This window comes from Lytechinus variegatus, chromosome 10 (genome assembly GCF_018143015.1).
Source record: "Lytechinus variegatus isolate NC3 chromosome 10, Lvar_3.0, whole genome shotgun sequence".
Lineage (NCBI taxonomy): Eukaryota > Metazoa > Echinodermata > Echinoidea > Temnopleuroida > Toxopneustidae > Lytechinus > Lytechinus variegatus.
Window position 1 is genome coordinate 23284712 of NC_054749.1, and position 15661 is coordinate 23300372.

The 15661-nt window shown below is 37.0% G+C and overlaps 1 protein-coding gene across 2 annotated transcripts; it reads right to left on the bottom strand.

Moving 5' to 3' along the window:
• Nucleotides 1-331: 331 nt before the first annotated feature.
• Nucleotides 332-14310, bottom strand: LOC121422678 (kelch-like protein 20). Of its 2 annotated transcripts, none has more exons than XM_041617841.1 (9): nucleotides 14113-14310; nucleotides 7599-8130; nucleotides 5837-5998; nucleotides 5032-5214; nucleotides 4358-4472; nucleotides 3016-3510; nucleotides 2581-2750; nucleotides 2035-2199; nucleotides 332-1299 (listed from the first exon to the last, which is right to left on the bottom strand). In XM_041617841.1, exons 2-9 carry the CDS (start codon nucleotides 8035-8037, stop codon nucleotides 1160-1162), a joined length of 1869 nt encoding a protein of 622 aa, XP_041473775.1. In that variant the 5' UTR covers nucleotides 8038-8130; nucleotides 14113-14310; the 3' UTR covers nucleotides 332-1159. The 2 variants fall into 2 exon arrangements, with proteins under 2 accessions (XP_041473775.1, XP_041473776.1); XM_041617842.1 differs by having other exon boundaries at nucleotides 14109-14310.
• Nucleotides 14311-15661: the final 1351 nt, after the last annotated feature.

Below are 15661 nucleotides of genomic sequence, written 5' to 3' on the forward strand. Positions count from 1 at the left end.
TGTGGTCTCAAATATACCAAAAACAATCATTTCTGATAAAATACTGTAAAAACCTCTTCACACACTCATACATACATGGTAATGCCATCAACAGTACATGGTAAAAAAAAATATACACTTTAATAACGCTGGAAAGTGGGACACACACTCCTGTATACAACATGCAACCGTGGACGTTTGTGTGTGTAACAATTAACTAGGGAAGGTTAGGGGTGCATACAAATTTTGTCTCAAAATATTTTAGCGCCAATTATATTAGATTTGCAGCCATTTAAAAGACAAGGCATCCATTTCTAACCAAACATCCTCATATATATTGTTCTCTTCTACCTTTTCAGCCATGGTTACCAAAGCACAGATACAAACACACACACATTTGTACATTATTTGAATTTCAGAACCTGACAAGAAAAATCACAGATATGCGATAACTTCAAAATTCAGGTGGAAGATCATCGTGAGGAACATTATTTCCATAGGGCAAGAAAAAGAATGAAAAGCAGTGAAAATAAACGATCAAATCATGTATGAAATAATATTTTTGTTTGTTCATTTTTAATATGGAGTGGGAGGGATACAGGTGTATAGAGGTTGAATCAGGTTGGCAATATAGCAAGATAAACTTGTTCCAAACTTTTTTTTTAAATGACAGTAATTTTACTTTAAACATATTACTAGAATGTTACTCCTTATTTTGTAATGGAATATTGCACACACTGGACATAATCAAATGGAAAGTAAACAATTATTTGTAGGGACTGTCTACACATGACAAATAAAATGGCAACATGGGAATGCAATTGGACATGATTTGAGTGACTCTGGTGAAGTGTCTAATGATGCTCCCGACTTGCACTCTTGACATCCCTGTAGGAGTCTTTAGCAATGCTTTATCACTCCATTGCTCTTTGGACAATGCTCACTGTATCCTGATTGAATGAGTCATCCCACAGGTGCACACTGTCATCCTATATGTGCAGTCTGACATCCACTAAGAAGGTTTTTGTGACTCTGTAGCACTCCATTGATCTATGGACACCTTCGAACTTCTAAAGCGTGAATGCTGTCATCCCCTATGTGCACTTTGACATCTGATAAGGAGCCATTAGTGATGCTGTACCACTCCATTGCTCTTTGGACACGTTCTCAGTCTATCTCTCTAAAGCGTGAATGCTGTCATCCCCCATCTGCATTCTGACATCTCCCAGGCGGCCTCCCAACATCCTTCTGCGATGCTGTACCTCTCAACTGTTCTTTGCACGTTCCTGGCACCTCCATTTTCCCCAGAATATGATTGACCTATGAAAATAAGCAATAAATTACATTTAAAAATGCATCATAAATGTGCATATTTTTCAATGAACAATTACCACCAGTAGTCAATTTCATGTAATAATGACAGTTCCTCTACATTTTGCTGCTGCGGAAACAAAACCTTCAACTTATCTATAAAAAGTAGGATTCAACAATGCAAAAATACATGGTTGTTACTCTAGTGTATACAACTGGAATGTCTCCCTTTTGATACAATTAGTGGCTTTATATTTTAGAAGAATATCTAGAATAATATCACTTGACATACATGTATCATCATCAAATCAAGAACAAAAAAACCACAAGACTTCATACATGAAAAAACTGAGGTTCAATCCATACAAGGTACTTGCACTTGAGCAAGGTATTTTATCTTCATTCATCTTTTATCATGTTATGTATATCAAATAACTTGATGCTAAAACATGAAACAGTACATCAAAGGTTAAAATGATGAATAATTTGGTGACCAAATAAAGAATATTTGCCATAAAAATTTTGAAATAATGCCCTTTCCCTAATGATCTTAAAATATATGCCATCATTTTAAAGATTTGAATATAACCTATGTAATGGTACCAAATATGCATTGATTATTACTTAAAAGAGTGGTTAAATAAATGATCAAACACAGATTTCTAAAGATTTTTTCAGGATATTTCTTTGCTATCTTACTGGTATTTGTTAAAAAACTAGAAAACAGTACAAATCAACCCTTACCACCCATAGCAAACAGGAAGGATCCAACAGCCACAAGTCCATGGTTAACCCTTGGTACCGACATGGGACTCAGTGTTGTCCAAATGTCCAGAGAAGGGTTGTACACCTCAACGTTTCTTGAACGTACTTTAGACGTTGAACCACCAGACGCATATATCCTGCCACCTGTGGATGGGCCATAAAATTCACGGAAACTTATGATTCTATGCCATGTACGTTGGCCAAAGAGTCAATCTGCTACTACAAAAAAATATAAATGTATAATGTTAGGCAGTTCCTGAGCAATATGTTCATGACTACATAAAGTTTTGGGTTCCTTAAGGATAAAACGATGTACCTTTTCTGTTTTCTTTGTGTACAAATTTTATGATGTTGTGTGTGCCAGTGAAACATAGTTTACTGCTTGTGAGCACAGAGTCAATCATCAGTAACTTAATCTACTGAATGTTTAATATTTATAAACAATGGCACCAACAAGAACTTCATAATCAAAAAAATATTTTATTAAATGGTTAAAACACAATAAATTTGTTTATCCATACATACCAACACAGGCATAGGCTCCATCTATCCTTGGCTCATGCATTGGGCTCACTTCTTCCCAAGAATTGTTCATCCAGTCATATTTTAAAACAGTAGAAAGAGGGGTTAGTAAACGGTCTACTCCACCAAGTACGAATAATTCTCCATCTACAAGTACTGCTCTATGATGAGATCTGCAAAATAAAGACAAATGGAGATGCTAACGAGTCACAGCAGAATATCACAGACACAATAATGAAACGTTGCATGGTAATTTTCAGGTTCTTTTTGGAAATGTTTTTAATTCATAATTACACTGGATGGTGCACAGACATTTTTTTTCTTAAAACAGGTATATCATTGACACATTGTATGGGAATAAATGACAAACATATGTGTAATGCTAATACAGTTCCTATTTTCATATTCTCATAGATTTAGAGATCAAATCAAACCTACCTTCCAAAAGGCAGACTGGTCATTTCAGAACAGACATTCTTCTCAATATCCAGCTTGAAAACCCGTTTAGACGAGGCACCTTCTCTCTGCTCCGTGCACCCACACAAAAAGACCACTCCCTTCGCTTCATCGATGGCAAGTGCATAATTATGTTTGTCAATCAAGTCCCACCAGACCGACTCAACGTCACAAGGTCTAGTCCTTAACACTTTCAGATTGGCATTCATGACGTTGGCCACACTTAGACACAGCACATCGTCTGATTTGTTACCCTGGTGACTCGACATGGACGATGTCAAGAGTGTCCGGTCTTGATTGAAGGAGTAGAAAGCATAGAGGTGACCATGGAATGGTAGAAAGTGATACTGTGGGTTGATGTTGCTGGTGGACTGTCTTCCGTGGAACCCTCTGGACTGGGACCACTGCCTGAGAATAGAGCCCGTCCTTGCATCGATGTCGGCGACCTCAATGGAACTAGTGTGCGGCGACCTCCGTCTGGATGGTGAATTATGCAGAAAAATTATATTAATGGACTTACTTAAAAAATAATAACAAAGAAAGACGAGGAGGTGATAGGGTTTGGAGGGGGATATACAGTGATATTATCAGGGACACTGCACTTCAAAAATTAAACCATCCAACTTAGAAAGTGCAATGCTAGATAGGACAGCTTGGAGAAATTTCATTTTCCCAGAGAATTACACTGGCTCCCTGTCCGTTCCCGGATTGTATTACACACAACTGTTTTCATAAAATTGCCCCGTCCTATTTACTCGATTTAGTATCATATTACCAGCCATCCCGAAATCTTAGACAAGCTCAAAAGCATCATTTATTGTTCCCTCTGTCTTTACAAAGTCATATGGTGAGCGTGCTTTTACTCATGCCTCTGCTGTCCTCTGGAATGCTTTACCTTATTCAATAAGATATCAAAGTGATTTATGTACATTCAGGAGATCCCTCAAAACATATCTATTCAATGCATAAAATACCAACTTTGAACTAATGGTCCAATATGAATATCTTGAATACTTCATTCTTACCTTACACTATTTCTTCTTTAAGCGCATAGGGACATGCTATGCTATGTGTGATGCCCTATACAAGAATTGAGCATTATTATTATTATTTTCATTCATGTTTCCTGAGTCGGTAAAGGCTAGTCTTGTGTCATTTGAACTTGGAGTAATTTTTTAAAGGAAATCCGTCCATTAGCAAATTGACTATTCATACTTACACTACCAAGAGTTAAACCAGACTTTGAATTGTGAGAGCTTCTAATAGCACACACAAAGCAAAAGAAAGTTGATCCTGAAGATTTGATTCAATTAAGACTACTCACCCTGCTCTTGAATTCTGAAGGCCTCCAATGGAACAAACTGAAGAAAAGAAGGTTCGTCTGAGGCTTGGATTCAGAGATGATGGTTTTGAAATAATATCTAGTACTTGGAAAGAATCTACCAAAAAGAAATAAAAATCATTTCAAATCAAAATCGATAAATAAACAAGAAGCAGAAATATAATGTAGAAACAAACAAAGAAAAATATATTTGATCATTACTTTGCAGCCTGAATGATGCTTTCTTATTACTTGGTGGCATTTCATGGTGTTTTTGTCATTTATACTCAAATGCATTAAATAAAAAAATGGAAACTGCTTAAAGCAAAGAGCTGGTCATACATTATCTATACCTGTAAAGGAAGATTAAATGCTCAAACCTGGGTTTAACTTATGAATTCAAAGTTTATTATTACTTTGAAAACGCATTGTAGCTATCACAGTTCACTTTTTACTTTTATTTTTATCATTTCTACCAAATATCCCCCCAAAATATACAAATTGCAATTAATGTGTATAATAGTAATGGAATCAGTGTATAACTTGATAAATATAGACAATCAGATACAGTACAAAATTGCCTAAAATGCTTGTACTCTACCTTAAATAAAGAGATAAAAAAAGAAGAATAATTTTAATGAGCACATTGATAACACAAACAGAATCATTAGACCCACCTGAAGAACTGTCCTCTGCTATTTCAGCAAGTTTCTCTCTGAACGTATCTTTGCACTCTTGACTAACTTCATTCCAACAAATCTTATTAAGAACAGGAAGTAGATCTGAGTCAAGAGCTTTAGGATTAAAGGTTAACCATCTCAGAAGAAGTTCAACAAGGGTGTCTTCATTCGCTGCATTCCCTATTGGATTTGAATTATAAATAACATTATGTTTGATAATTGTTTGATACTGTATATGAAATATTGATTCCACTTAATCCAATATTATGTTTAAATCTTTAAAGACCCATTTGAACCTAAGCTAAAAGTGAAATTGACAAATTAAAACCATTTTGAATTATTTTGCCGACACAGTGAACACATGTATACAATTTGCAAATATAACAGTATATGTCACAAAAAGATTAGATTCTCGAGTTTTAATCGTTCAAAGCATTATTAAATGGTGTCTGTGGCTTGTCAAGTTATTTCCCATCACTTTTTGTCAATAATTGATATCTAATTGCCAGATCAGAAACAGAATGGCATACACTTCTCTAAAGCTTTGTGGATTAACAAACTTTATGCTTCAACATAAATATGTAAAATACTTTTATTTTATTTCAGTTTTTTAGCCAAGATCCAGGCCAAGTCTTGAAAATCTGAGGACAAGGCATTGAAAAGGTAGGCCTTAAGGCATCTCAAAGCCAAGGCTGAGCATCAGGCAGTACAACACAGGTTTTTTTTTGTAAAAAAGGAATAAAGCATATCTTTTCTCCACAATTAGCTCAAATATCTACTAAACTTTCCAACATTGACTCACCTAAATTTACTTCCTCCAGGCCAAGAAGGGCTGCAATTTCCTGACGATCAAGTTCAAGGATTCGCTGGCTCCTGCTGATTGAGCGAAAGTATGACTGGACATACCTCTTGCAAGGCTCAGCGAGATCAGAAACACCAAAACTCTCTGAAAACAGCCATAGTTCTAAGAAATATCAGAAAAAAATGTATATTTTGTAGAATACATATCCTCAAGCTGATCAAAACATTCAGCAAAAAATAGAATAGGAATAGTCATGGCAACTTCTCATTAAATATATTGTTTCCCAAAGTGAAATAGTTTGTGAAGTCACAGAAATCTTGTAAATAAAAGTCATCATAAACTTCCTTGAAATACTTCAACATAAAAGCCTGTCAATATTTGTTATATTACAGGGGTTGCATAAACATGGCATGACAACAGGCTCTTTCCTACATTTTTGCTTTGACGTTTTAAAGGATATAATACCTCAAGCCTCCTGTACATATTCACCCTTTGATTAGCAATGTCATTTACTTTTTAAAACTAAAAAAATAAGTGGAATGCCTCTGGCCGTCTCACCTGCATCACGCGGTTCAATATAGCAGCAGTGCTGACTTTGAATACTACTCTAACTCGCACAAGATGTTCAGTGATACATGGTTACTCTTATGTCCACTTTTTATGAACTAGGCCAATAAACTTACAGAGATATGATGGTTATTCAACAAAAAACCCCAACATGGCCAAAGTTCATTGACCTTACATGACCTTTGACCTTAATCATGTGACCTGAAACTTGAACAGGATGTTCAGTGATACTTGATTACTCTTATGTACAAGTTTCATGAATCAGATCCATAAACTTTCAAAGTTATGATGGTAATTCAACAGATACACCCAATTCGGCCAAAGTTCATTGACCTTTGACCTTGGTCATGTGACCTGAAATGCGCACAGGATGTTTAGTGATACTTGATTACTCTAATGTCCAAGTTTAATTAACTAGACCAATAAACTTTCAAAGTTATGATGGTAATTCAACAGATACCCCCAATTCGGCCAAAGTTCATTGACCCTAAATGACCTTTGACCTTAATCATGAGACCTCAAACTTGCACAAAATTTTCAGTGATGCTTGATTACTATTATGTCCAAGTTTCATGAATCAGATCCATAAACTTTCAAAGTTATGATGGGAATTCAACAGATATCCCCAATTCGGCCAAAGTTCATTGACCCTAAATGACCTTTGACCTTGGTCATGTGACGTGAAACTCATGCAGGATGTTCAGTGATACTTGATTAACCTATGTCCAAGTTTCATGAACTAGGTCCATATATTTTCTAAGTTATGACATTTCAAAAACTTAACCTCAGGTTAAGATTTCGATGTTGATTCCTCCAACATGGTCTAAGTTCATTGACCCTAAATGACCTTTGACCTTGGTCATGTGACATGAAACATTAATAGGATGTTCAGTAATACTTGATTAACCTTATGGCCAAGTTTTATTAACTAGGTCCATATACTTTCTAAGTTATGATGTCATTTCAAAAACTTAACCTCAGGTTAAGATTTGATGTTGACGCCAGACCGACTCAACGTCACAAGCGGCGCCTATAGTCTCACTTTGCTTCGCAGGTGAGACAAAAATGAAATCAAGCCATGATAAATCATGCCAGATGATCAGTGATAATAGATTAACCTTATAAACACACAAAAACTTGATAAACACACACAAAAATATGAATCTTTTGCTTGCTATTTTACTTAGTTCAATACCTATTGCACTGTCAGAGTCCAAGCACTTTTCAAGGTAGATACTGCATGCATGGGAGAGCTCATCCACCTGTAGCATGGTAGAAGCGGCAAGCAAGTCCATCACTCTATGCATGGTGCCACTAGGTAGGCGACAGCTTCCAACATAGAGGAACTCCACGATGAGAGAAAGGGTTCCTGTGTCAACACCACGGATGGACACTTCCCTGTGGTCCTGCTTACTCTCTGCAAGCCCTGACGTGAACATGGCATGAAAGTAAACGCTGTTGGCAGCAAGCACACAGCGTTGGGCGGGTATCGGTTCAAGAGTATCCTCCCCGCGGAGGAAGACGTCGCAGAGGGTGTGTTCAGTCTGTCGGAATGTGTTCAGCGACTTGAGGGTGGAGTTTGGCCACTCTCGTTTGTTGGTTGCTGTCAAAGTGATCTTGGACTCCTCATCCATATTGATGATTATAAGTAGTTGGTCAACTCAACATGTGAATAGGATCTGTCGGAGGACCTTGAGAAATTGTTTGTTGTTACAGTAAAGATGCACCTGTGGTGAAAAAATATCAATACAAATTGGGTGAAAGGCAACATGCACAGACCAACTGTAAATGTCTTTTTCCATTTCAGAAGCCATTAACCCCCCCCCACCACCACCACCACCACTGCTTATAAAGAGTTCTCCAGGCAAGTGCGACTATGACAATGAAGAAAAGAAATTCTATTCAGTGGTTCTTTTTCCTGCTTCCACTCATTCCAAATATTCTTTTGCTTTTAGAAAAATTGTATTTCACACAATGATGGCTCAAGGCTCAACCTGTGCATCAGGACCAACTTGCAGGGGAAAATATTCAAAAGAGCCCTGGCAGGGTTCCCACAGAAATTTGAAAACAGAATTCCATGACTTTTCCATAACTAAATTGCTGCTTTCCATGACTTACCGTGACGTCCCAGGAGTTATGTAGAATTTGGGATGTCACACTCACAAAACTGGGAAAAATGGAAATCTTGAACACCAATTATAATAGCATGACTATGAGAGTTGTGAGACATGACAAACTGAATAGCTATATCCAAGAGGTAAATGCAATTCCATGACTTTTCACAAATGTTTCAAATTCCCTGACTTTCATTGACCACAAATTTGTCCAGGATTTTCCATGAATGTGGGAACCCTGCCTGGGTAAAAAAAAAGAGACATGGAAATATCCCCATTAACTGCAATGTCCAATTTGCAGATTTACACAGTAGGATGTGAAAAAACCAGTTTTTACAATAATTCTGGCCAAGCCTACCATATCATTAACCTGTGTAACTGGTTAGGCTAGTGGCAAGCAAGCCACACAGCTCATGCAGTAACTCAAACTCAAAGTTTGGCTCTGTAAGAAATCTCCCATAGAACTGTCAAAATTCACATTTCACACAAATGAAATGCCCTTATAAAGTTAGAAATTCCATGTTATCTAAACATTTGCGTTACTCTGTCATTTGAGAGCAGTACGAGTATAAGGAGAAATTATCACTTCTGCTTTAGCTCAAAAAGATATGTTTTTATTAGTCCTGCATACATGTATGAGATATATATTTGTGTGTGAGCACTGTAAACAAATATTAGTAGAATTTAGGGTGAGCAATTTTTTATGTGGTTTTGTTTCATCTTTGAATTTGATTGAACTTTTTTTCTCTCATTTCTTTCTCTCATAATTTTTCATTTTCTTAGTCTTATCCTTCTTTTTTCTTTTATTGCTTGCTTTCATTCTATCTCTCATTCTTTCATTATTTCTTCCACTTTTCTATTGTCTTTCATACTTTACTTCATTCTTCCTTTTTAAGATTCAGATATTTTTATTGTCCAATTGTAATCGAGTACAAATGGAAATTCATTTTGTTAGAACAAAATAATTTAGAATATTACATGATACACACAGATTACACGATACATATATTAAACATTATACAAATCAACAAGCAAAGATAAGAGAAATTAAGATAAAGGCAGGGGGGAAAACATAATTTCAAATATGGCTATTAAATGCATGAATTGAAGCTGGAACAAAAGAATTTACAAAGCGTGAGGTTCTGCCGGGAAGGGATCTGAGATGTTTGCCTGACCTCATCAAATTATGATAATTATGAAGGGCATGGTTCTCATTGGTCAGGAGGACCTTCATTCTCATCTGTAATTTCCCCTTCCTTACTTCTTTCCCATTTCTCTTTCTTTCATGTCTTTCTTACGTAATTTAACTGGCATTATCCTGGTTATAGTCACCACTGCATTCGCTGCTGTTTATTTTGTTGGCGGCATTGACTTCTTTCCTCTCCCATTAAATTTGTACACAACGAGTGCGCACACACACTGACACAAACGAAAAGAGAGGTGACTTGTTTCAGGATAAGGCCGTTAAACTTTAACTTACCATAGGGCCTACTCCATACCATATAAATCATAAGCCTAACGTCACTCAACTCTGGGCCTAAGCGGGCGGGAGCCCAGGGGCTTACCTTGTATTTGACCATACTCATGGGACTAGCGTGATTTATGGTCTAAATATTTCTCCAAATGAATTGTGAAAACAGAAATTATGCACTTACCACGATTATATGGATGAAAGTCTAATGAGTGGTAGTTGCCTGACATCAAGGCACAGATTGGAACCTGAAAAAAAGAAAAGTTCTCTCCTTCTACCCCAGTCTCAATCGGCCATTTTGTTATGATTTAGTGCTGCAGCCGAACCGCCGAACCGAACGGAAGTTCGCCGAACTTGGCACTTCCAAACCGGACCGAACCGAACTCAAAGGCCTGGTTCGGAAGTTCGGTAAAAAAAAAGAATGTTTGTATGCAATGCGTGAATGCGATGACTACATAGATTTAAGTATAAAATCAATAAAATATATATTGGTTAGTGATTGTGCACAAAGAGAATTCCACTCAATATATTTTTTAAATCCACTATGATAGCTCCCATCTTGTCTTTGATTGAACTGTTATCAACTTGAGAATATTTTATTAACATAAATATATTTTCTTGATAAAATGAGGGGGCATTTTGAAGCTAAACTCGGTATAAAAGTGTGGTGTAATTACGTATAGCCGTAATCGATCGTGATCGTAATCGGACCTAATCATTTTGTATTTAATAAAGAAAAAGAACCAGACATAAATTCATTCCTCGTAAATGACAAAGTATGACAGTTTCGGTCTCGTGTTTGATTAAATTTTTATCATTTTCAATTTTTTTATAAACATGAATAGGCCTGGGAGTAAACATCGATTGATCGAATGGTTCGATTGGCATGCCAATGACAAGAAAACAATGATGACAGCTGTTTTTTACAGGTTTAAAAATTATGTTACCGAGGTAATGTTTCAAAAATTATCAATGATTGTATCACATTCACAGTTACATACCAACATGATAGCGCTCCGAAAATGTTAATCCCACCCGACCTTGCCCTCATACACAAAATAAGTCATTGTGTGCGTGCACAATAATAAGTAAACACATAACCAGCTCACTTGAGCTGATTGGACCTTCGGATAGCCAATGAAACTTTGGGAAACAAAGAAGCGGAAGGCATGTGGTTCCCTTATCAGGAAAGGTCATGACTTCAGAAATGAATTGACCCCTCCCCCATCTGTGTGTGTGTGTGCGTGTGAGGGAAAGAGAGAGGGAAGGATAGGGGGTGGGAGCCGGAGAATTTCTTTCATGTTTCAGAACAATGCAACCTTTTATATCCCCCTCAACCAATGAAAACTACATTCCAACACGCGCCCGCCTTCACCAGTACTTTCTCGACTAGTCTCCAAAAATAGACCCAGTTATACATGTAGGTTCAAATGATAAAAAAATCGTTATTTTGAAAGGTATTTCACATGAAATATTTTTTTTAATACATGTGTAGCATCGTGGGCAGTGCCACAAGTGGAGGCGGGGACATGGTGTGGGCAAGGGATGAAAATTTTCAAGTGAAATGCTCCACCTGGGCTTAGTCTCAAAGAATATACTTCATGAATGAGTTGTTTACGTCTTTGGACTCGGCGGGGCTGATTCATTTATATGCAGGGGTGTGGCACTTGGAGGGATGAATGCATAATACCAGGGTACCAGTATTAATTTAGGAAAGATTTTCATTGGGACAATAAACTGAAAGATTTAATCTCATTTCATGAAGTTTCTTTTGATATAAAAAAATCATGGAGAAGGGGGAAAAGGGCCTCATTTATGCTAAACATGTGACTTTGATGGAGATTTCTTCATGGGGGGGGGGGTCACCATAAAGTAGGACAACTATTGTGACTTAAAAGACGTAATTCCCGACGAACAATCGAATCATTCAATTATTTTTCCAGGAAATAATCGAATGGTAATAATGACAATCGTCCCAGGCCTAAACATGAATATATTTTTTCCTTATAAAATGTGGGGACATTTTAAGCTTAACTCAGTTAAAAAGTGTAGTTGAATTACGTATTGCTGTAATCGGATGTACATTTAATTGAAAAGACATAAATTAATTCCTTGTGACTGACAAAGTAATGGTAAAGTATATTCCACCTTCTGAAATTTCCATATTAATATAAAAGATAAATAAATAAGAGATGAAGGAATGAGGGTGAAAAAAACAAAAAAGATAAAAATTCAAACCAAATCAACGCATGTTCCCTGATCGATGTTCCGGAAATGGTTGGTAAGGAAAGTTGAAACAGGAAGTCCAAACAACCTGCTCTCGGTCGCTATTATACAGGTAAAATTCGTATTCCAAACTTGAAACGTTTTTCCATTGTCAATATTTTCTTAAAAGTGGTTTAATCTGGCCAATTACTGAGAATGAAATGATAAATTATCAGTTCCGTCTTAGTTCTGACGATCAACGCCGAGTGATTTCACAACACTAAAATATGCAGTACAGTCCCATGTACTCATTTTCGTGTTAGAAATATGTTTGAAGTCACGTAGCGTCGATCTTTCTGGACCAAGAATGGACTGATATTTATCTTTTTAAAGTAATTCATTGACCAGATTTTACCACTTTTCAGAAAATAGGGACTTCTAAAACACTCGTATTCTTTGGAATGTGAATTTTACCGGTATAATAACAGTTGAGTGGAGGTTGTTTGTCTACTATTTCGACATTCCCGATCAACACTTTCCAATTTGAGAAGCTGCGTTGGCAATGACATCGTAATCGATCATGATCATAGCTACATGAAATAATCGTGAAAAAAATATTCTGATCTTTGTAATTCTGTTTCTGTCCTGATTCTCGCGTTATCAATATTTTTTCTTTTGATTTTTTTTATTTTCATTTTAAAAATGAAAGTAGAAATGACTTATTTTTTGTAAATTAAAGCAAAAGAAAGTTCAACAATTATCTTAACTATTCTTTTTAGAAACAAAATTTATTATTAATACATGACGGATCATGCACGAGATTACATGTTTGTAGGTCGGCGGTCTTTATTTTTTATGTGTTAAATTTAATTTGGCATTTATTGCCGAACCCCGAACCGAACCAAAGTTCGGGAAAAAATTGCCGAACCCTGCCGAACCGAACCCGCCGCCTGACTTGCAGCACTATTATGATTCATAACAAAAACGGCCGATCGAGACTGGGGTAGAAGAGAACTTTTCAATTTTAGAGGTTCCAGTCTGAGTCCCGATGTCAGGAAACTGCCACTCGTTAGACCTTCATCCATCGTGGCAAGTGCATAATTTCTGTTTTCACCATTCATTAGGAGAAATATTTAGACCATAAATCACGCTAGTCCCGGGAGTACTGTAAAATACACGGCAAGCCCCTGCCCGCAGGGCCCCTGGGCCTGATTCTTTGTGTTTTTTTTTCACTCATTCTCTCTCAAGACCTCTACTAGTCTTATTCTTTCCTTCATTTTCTCTCTTTATAGCTTTAGAGTTTAGTTTATTCTTTTCTTTCATTATTTCTTTCCCACTCTTTATAATCCATTAGGACATTAGATTGTAAAGTTACTCCTTGACCTTCACTTTGTCTACGAGTACGAATACGACATAACCTTGTTCATTGAATGAGTGGAATACGATATACCTAGTACAGGAGGGGGACGGGACAACTCGGACCACGGGACATCTCGGACCGCGGGCCGAGTTGTCCCACCCAGTACGAGATCTTTTTTCCACAAGTTTGCGTCTATTTTTCCGTCATTTCGCAATTTATTTGTTGGTAATGTAGCACTCATTTCGTGTAGCCCGTACGTGTACTCCTGTAGAATCAGGGACAACTCGGCCCGCGGTCCGAGATGTCCCGTGGTCCGAGTTGTCCCTGATTCTACAGGAGTACACGTACGGCCGGGCTACACGAAATGAGTGCTACATTACCAACAAATAAATCAACAGATGGGACTGTCACTAAAAAAAAAAGCTGAACCTATGTATCACAATGATTTCTAAAGCTAACATGAACAATGTATCAAATTACATGCGCTTAAATAGGGGCCAATCATTTGTTTAAAACGTGATAAATCAAGAACAGCCAAATCAAATGACCACATACTTACAAATTGCGATTGAAAACAATTCAGTCAGAATTTGGACAACTTGACTTCAAAACATTTTGTAAACTGAAATTTCGGACCAACTTTTAAAATCTTAACCACTGCACTGCACAGTAAAATAAGAAAGGAAAATGTTTAAAACAGAAAAAGGGGGGTGAAGCACGATGAGGCCGATTGTACCAAAGGGTTTTTGCAAACACCGTCTTTCGTGTCGCCCATTTTTTTTATGGCGCGTGTAAGGAGGAGGAAGAAGAAGAAGTAGAAGGAGGGGAGACCCCGGGGGAGCCCCCCCCCCCCAGCTCGGTAGGCACTTAATACTTCAGTTTGAAAGGACACTCGTAAAATGACGTCACTCTCGCCGATGAATATTCATTAGATTGTGGTCGTGTGTGTTCCATACAAACATGCACACAGAAGTGCATGCATGCAGAGAGTTATATGAGAGGAACATTGGCTCCAGAGAGAAGTTGTCAATAACGTGTGTGTACTATTCCATGCTGTCCGCATGGGAGAGAGTGCATGGCAATTCGGTTAAACGAAGTTTCCGATATAAAGAGATAATTACTCTATGTACAGTCGACGTATACTGTAATAGAGGCAAATGTCAGATCAGGGGAGGCTGGAGTACAATCAGGTTTTCTTTTTGTAAGGGAAGAATAGTGTATAATTATAGCCAATTGATCTAAGTAAGGGAAGTGAACAATAATGTTTTTTAAAAAGAATGGAATATACCTGCATGGTGAAGCCAATTTGAAAGGAGATGAGGCAAGTTTCAATGGAGGTTATTAAAAAAAAATAAACTGTACAACACATTATAGTGAAGCCGGTTTAAAAGGAGGTGAGGCAGGTTTCAATGGAGGTTTTTTATAAAGAATAAACGGTACCACACATTATGGTGACGCCAGTTTAAATGGAGGTGAGAAAAGTTTCAATGGAGGTTTTTATAACTGTACTCTGAATTATGGTGAAGCCAATTTAAAAGCAGGTGAGGCAAGTTTCAATGGAGGTTTTTAAAAAGAATAAACTGTACCACACATGATGGTGAAGCCAATTTAAAAGGAGGTGAGGCAAGTTCCAATGGAGTTTTTTATAACTACTACAAATGATGGTGAAGCCAATTTAAAAGGAGGTGAGGCAGGTTTCAATGGAGGTTTTTTTAAAAAGAATAAATGGTACCACACATTATGGTGACGCCAGTTTAAATGGAGGTGAGACAAGTTTCAATGGAGGTTTTTTCAAAAGAATAAACTGTACCACACATATCATGGTGAAGCCAGTTTAAAAGGAGGCGAGGCAAGTTTCAATGGAGGTTTTTATAACTGTACTCTGAATTATGGTGAAGCCAATTTAAAAGCAGGTGAGGCAAGTTTCAATGGAGGTTTTTAAAAAGAATAAACTGTACCACACATGATGGTGAAGCCAATTTAAAAGGAGGTGAGGCAAGTTCCAATGGAGTTTTTTATAACTACTACAAATGATGGTGAAGCCAATTTAAAAGGAGGTGAGGCAGGTTTCAATGGAGGTTTTTTTAAAAAGAATAAATGGTACCACA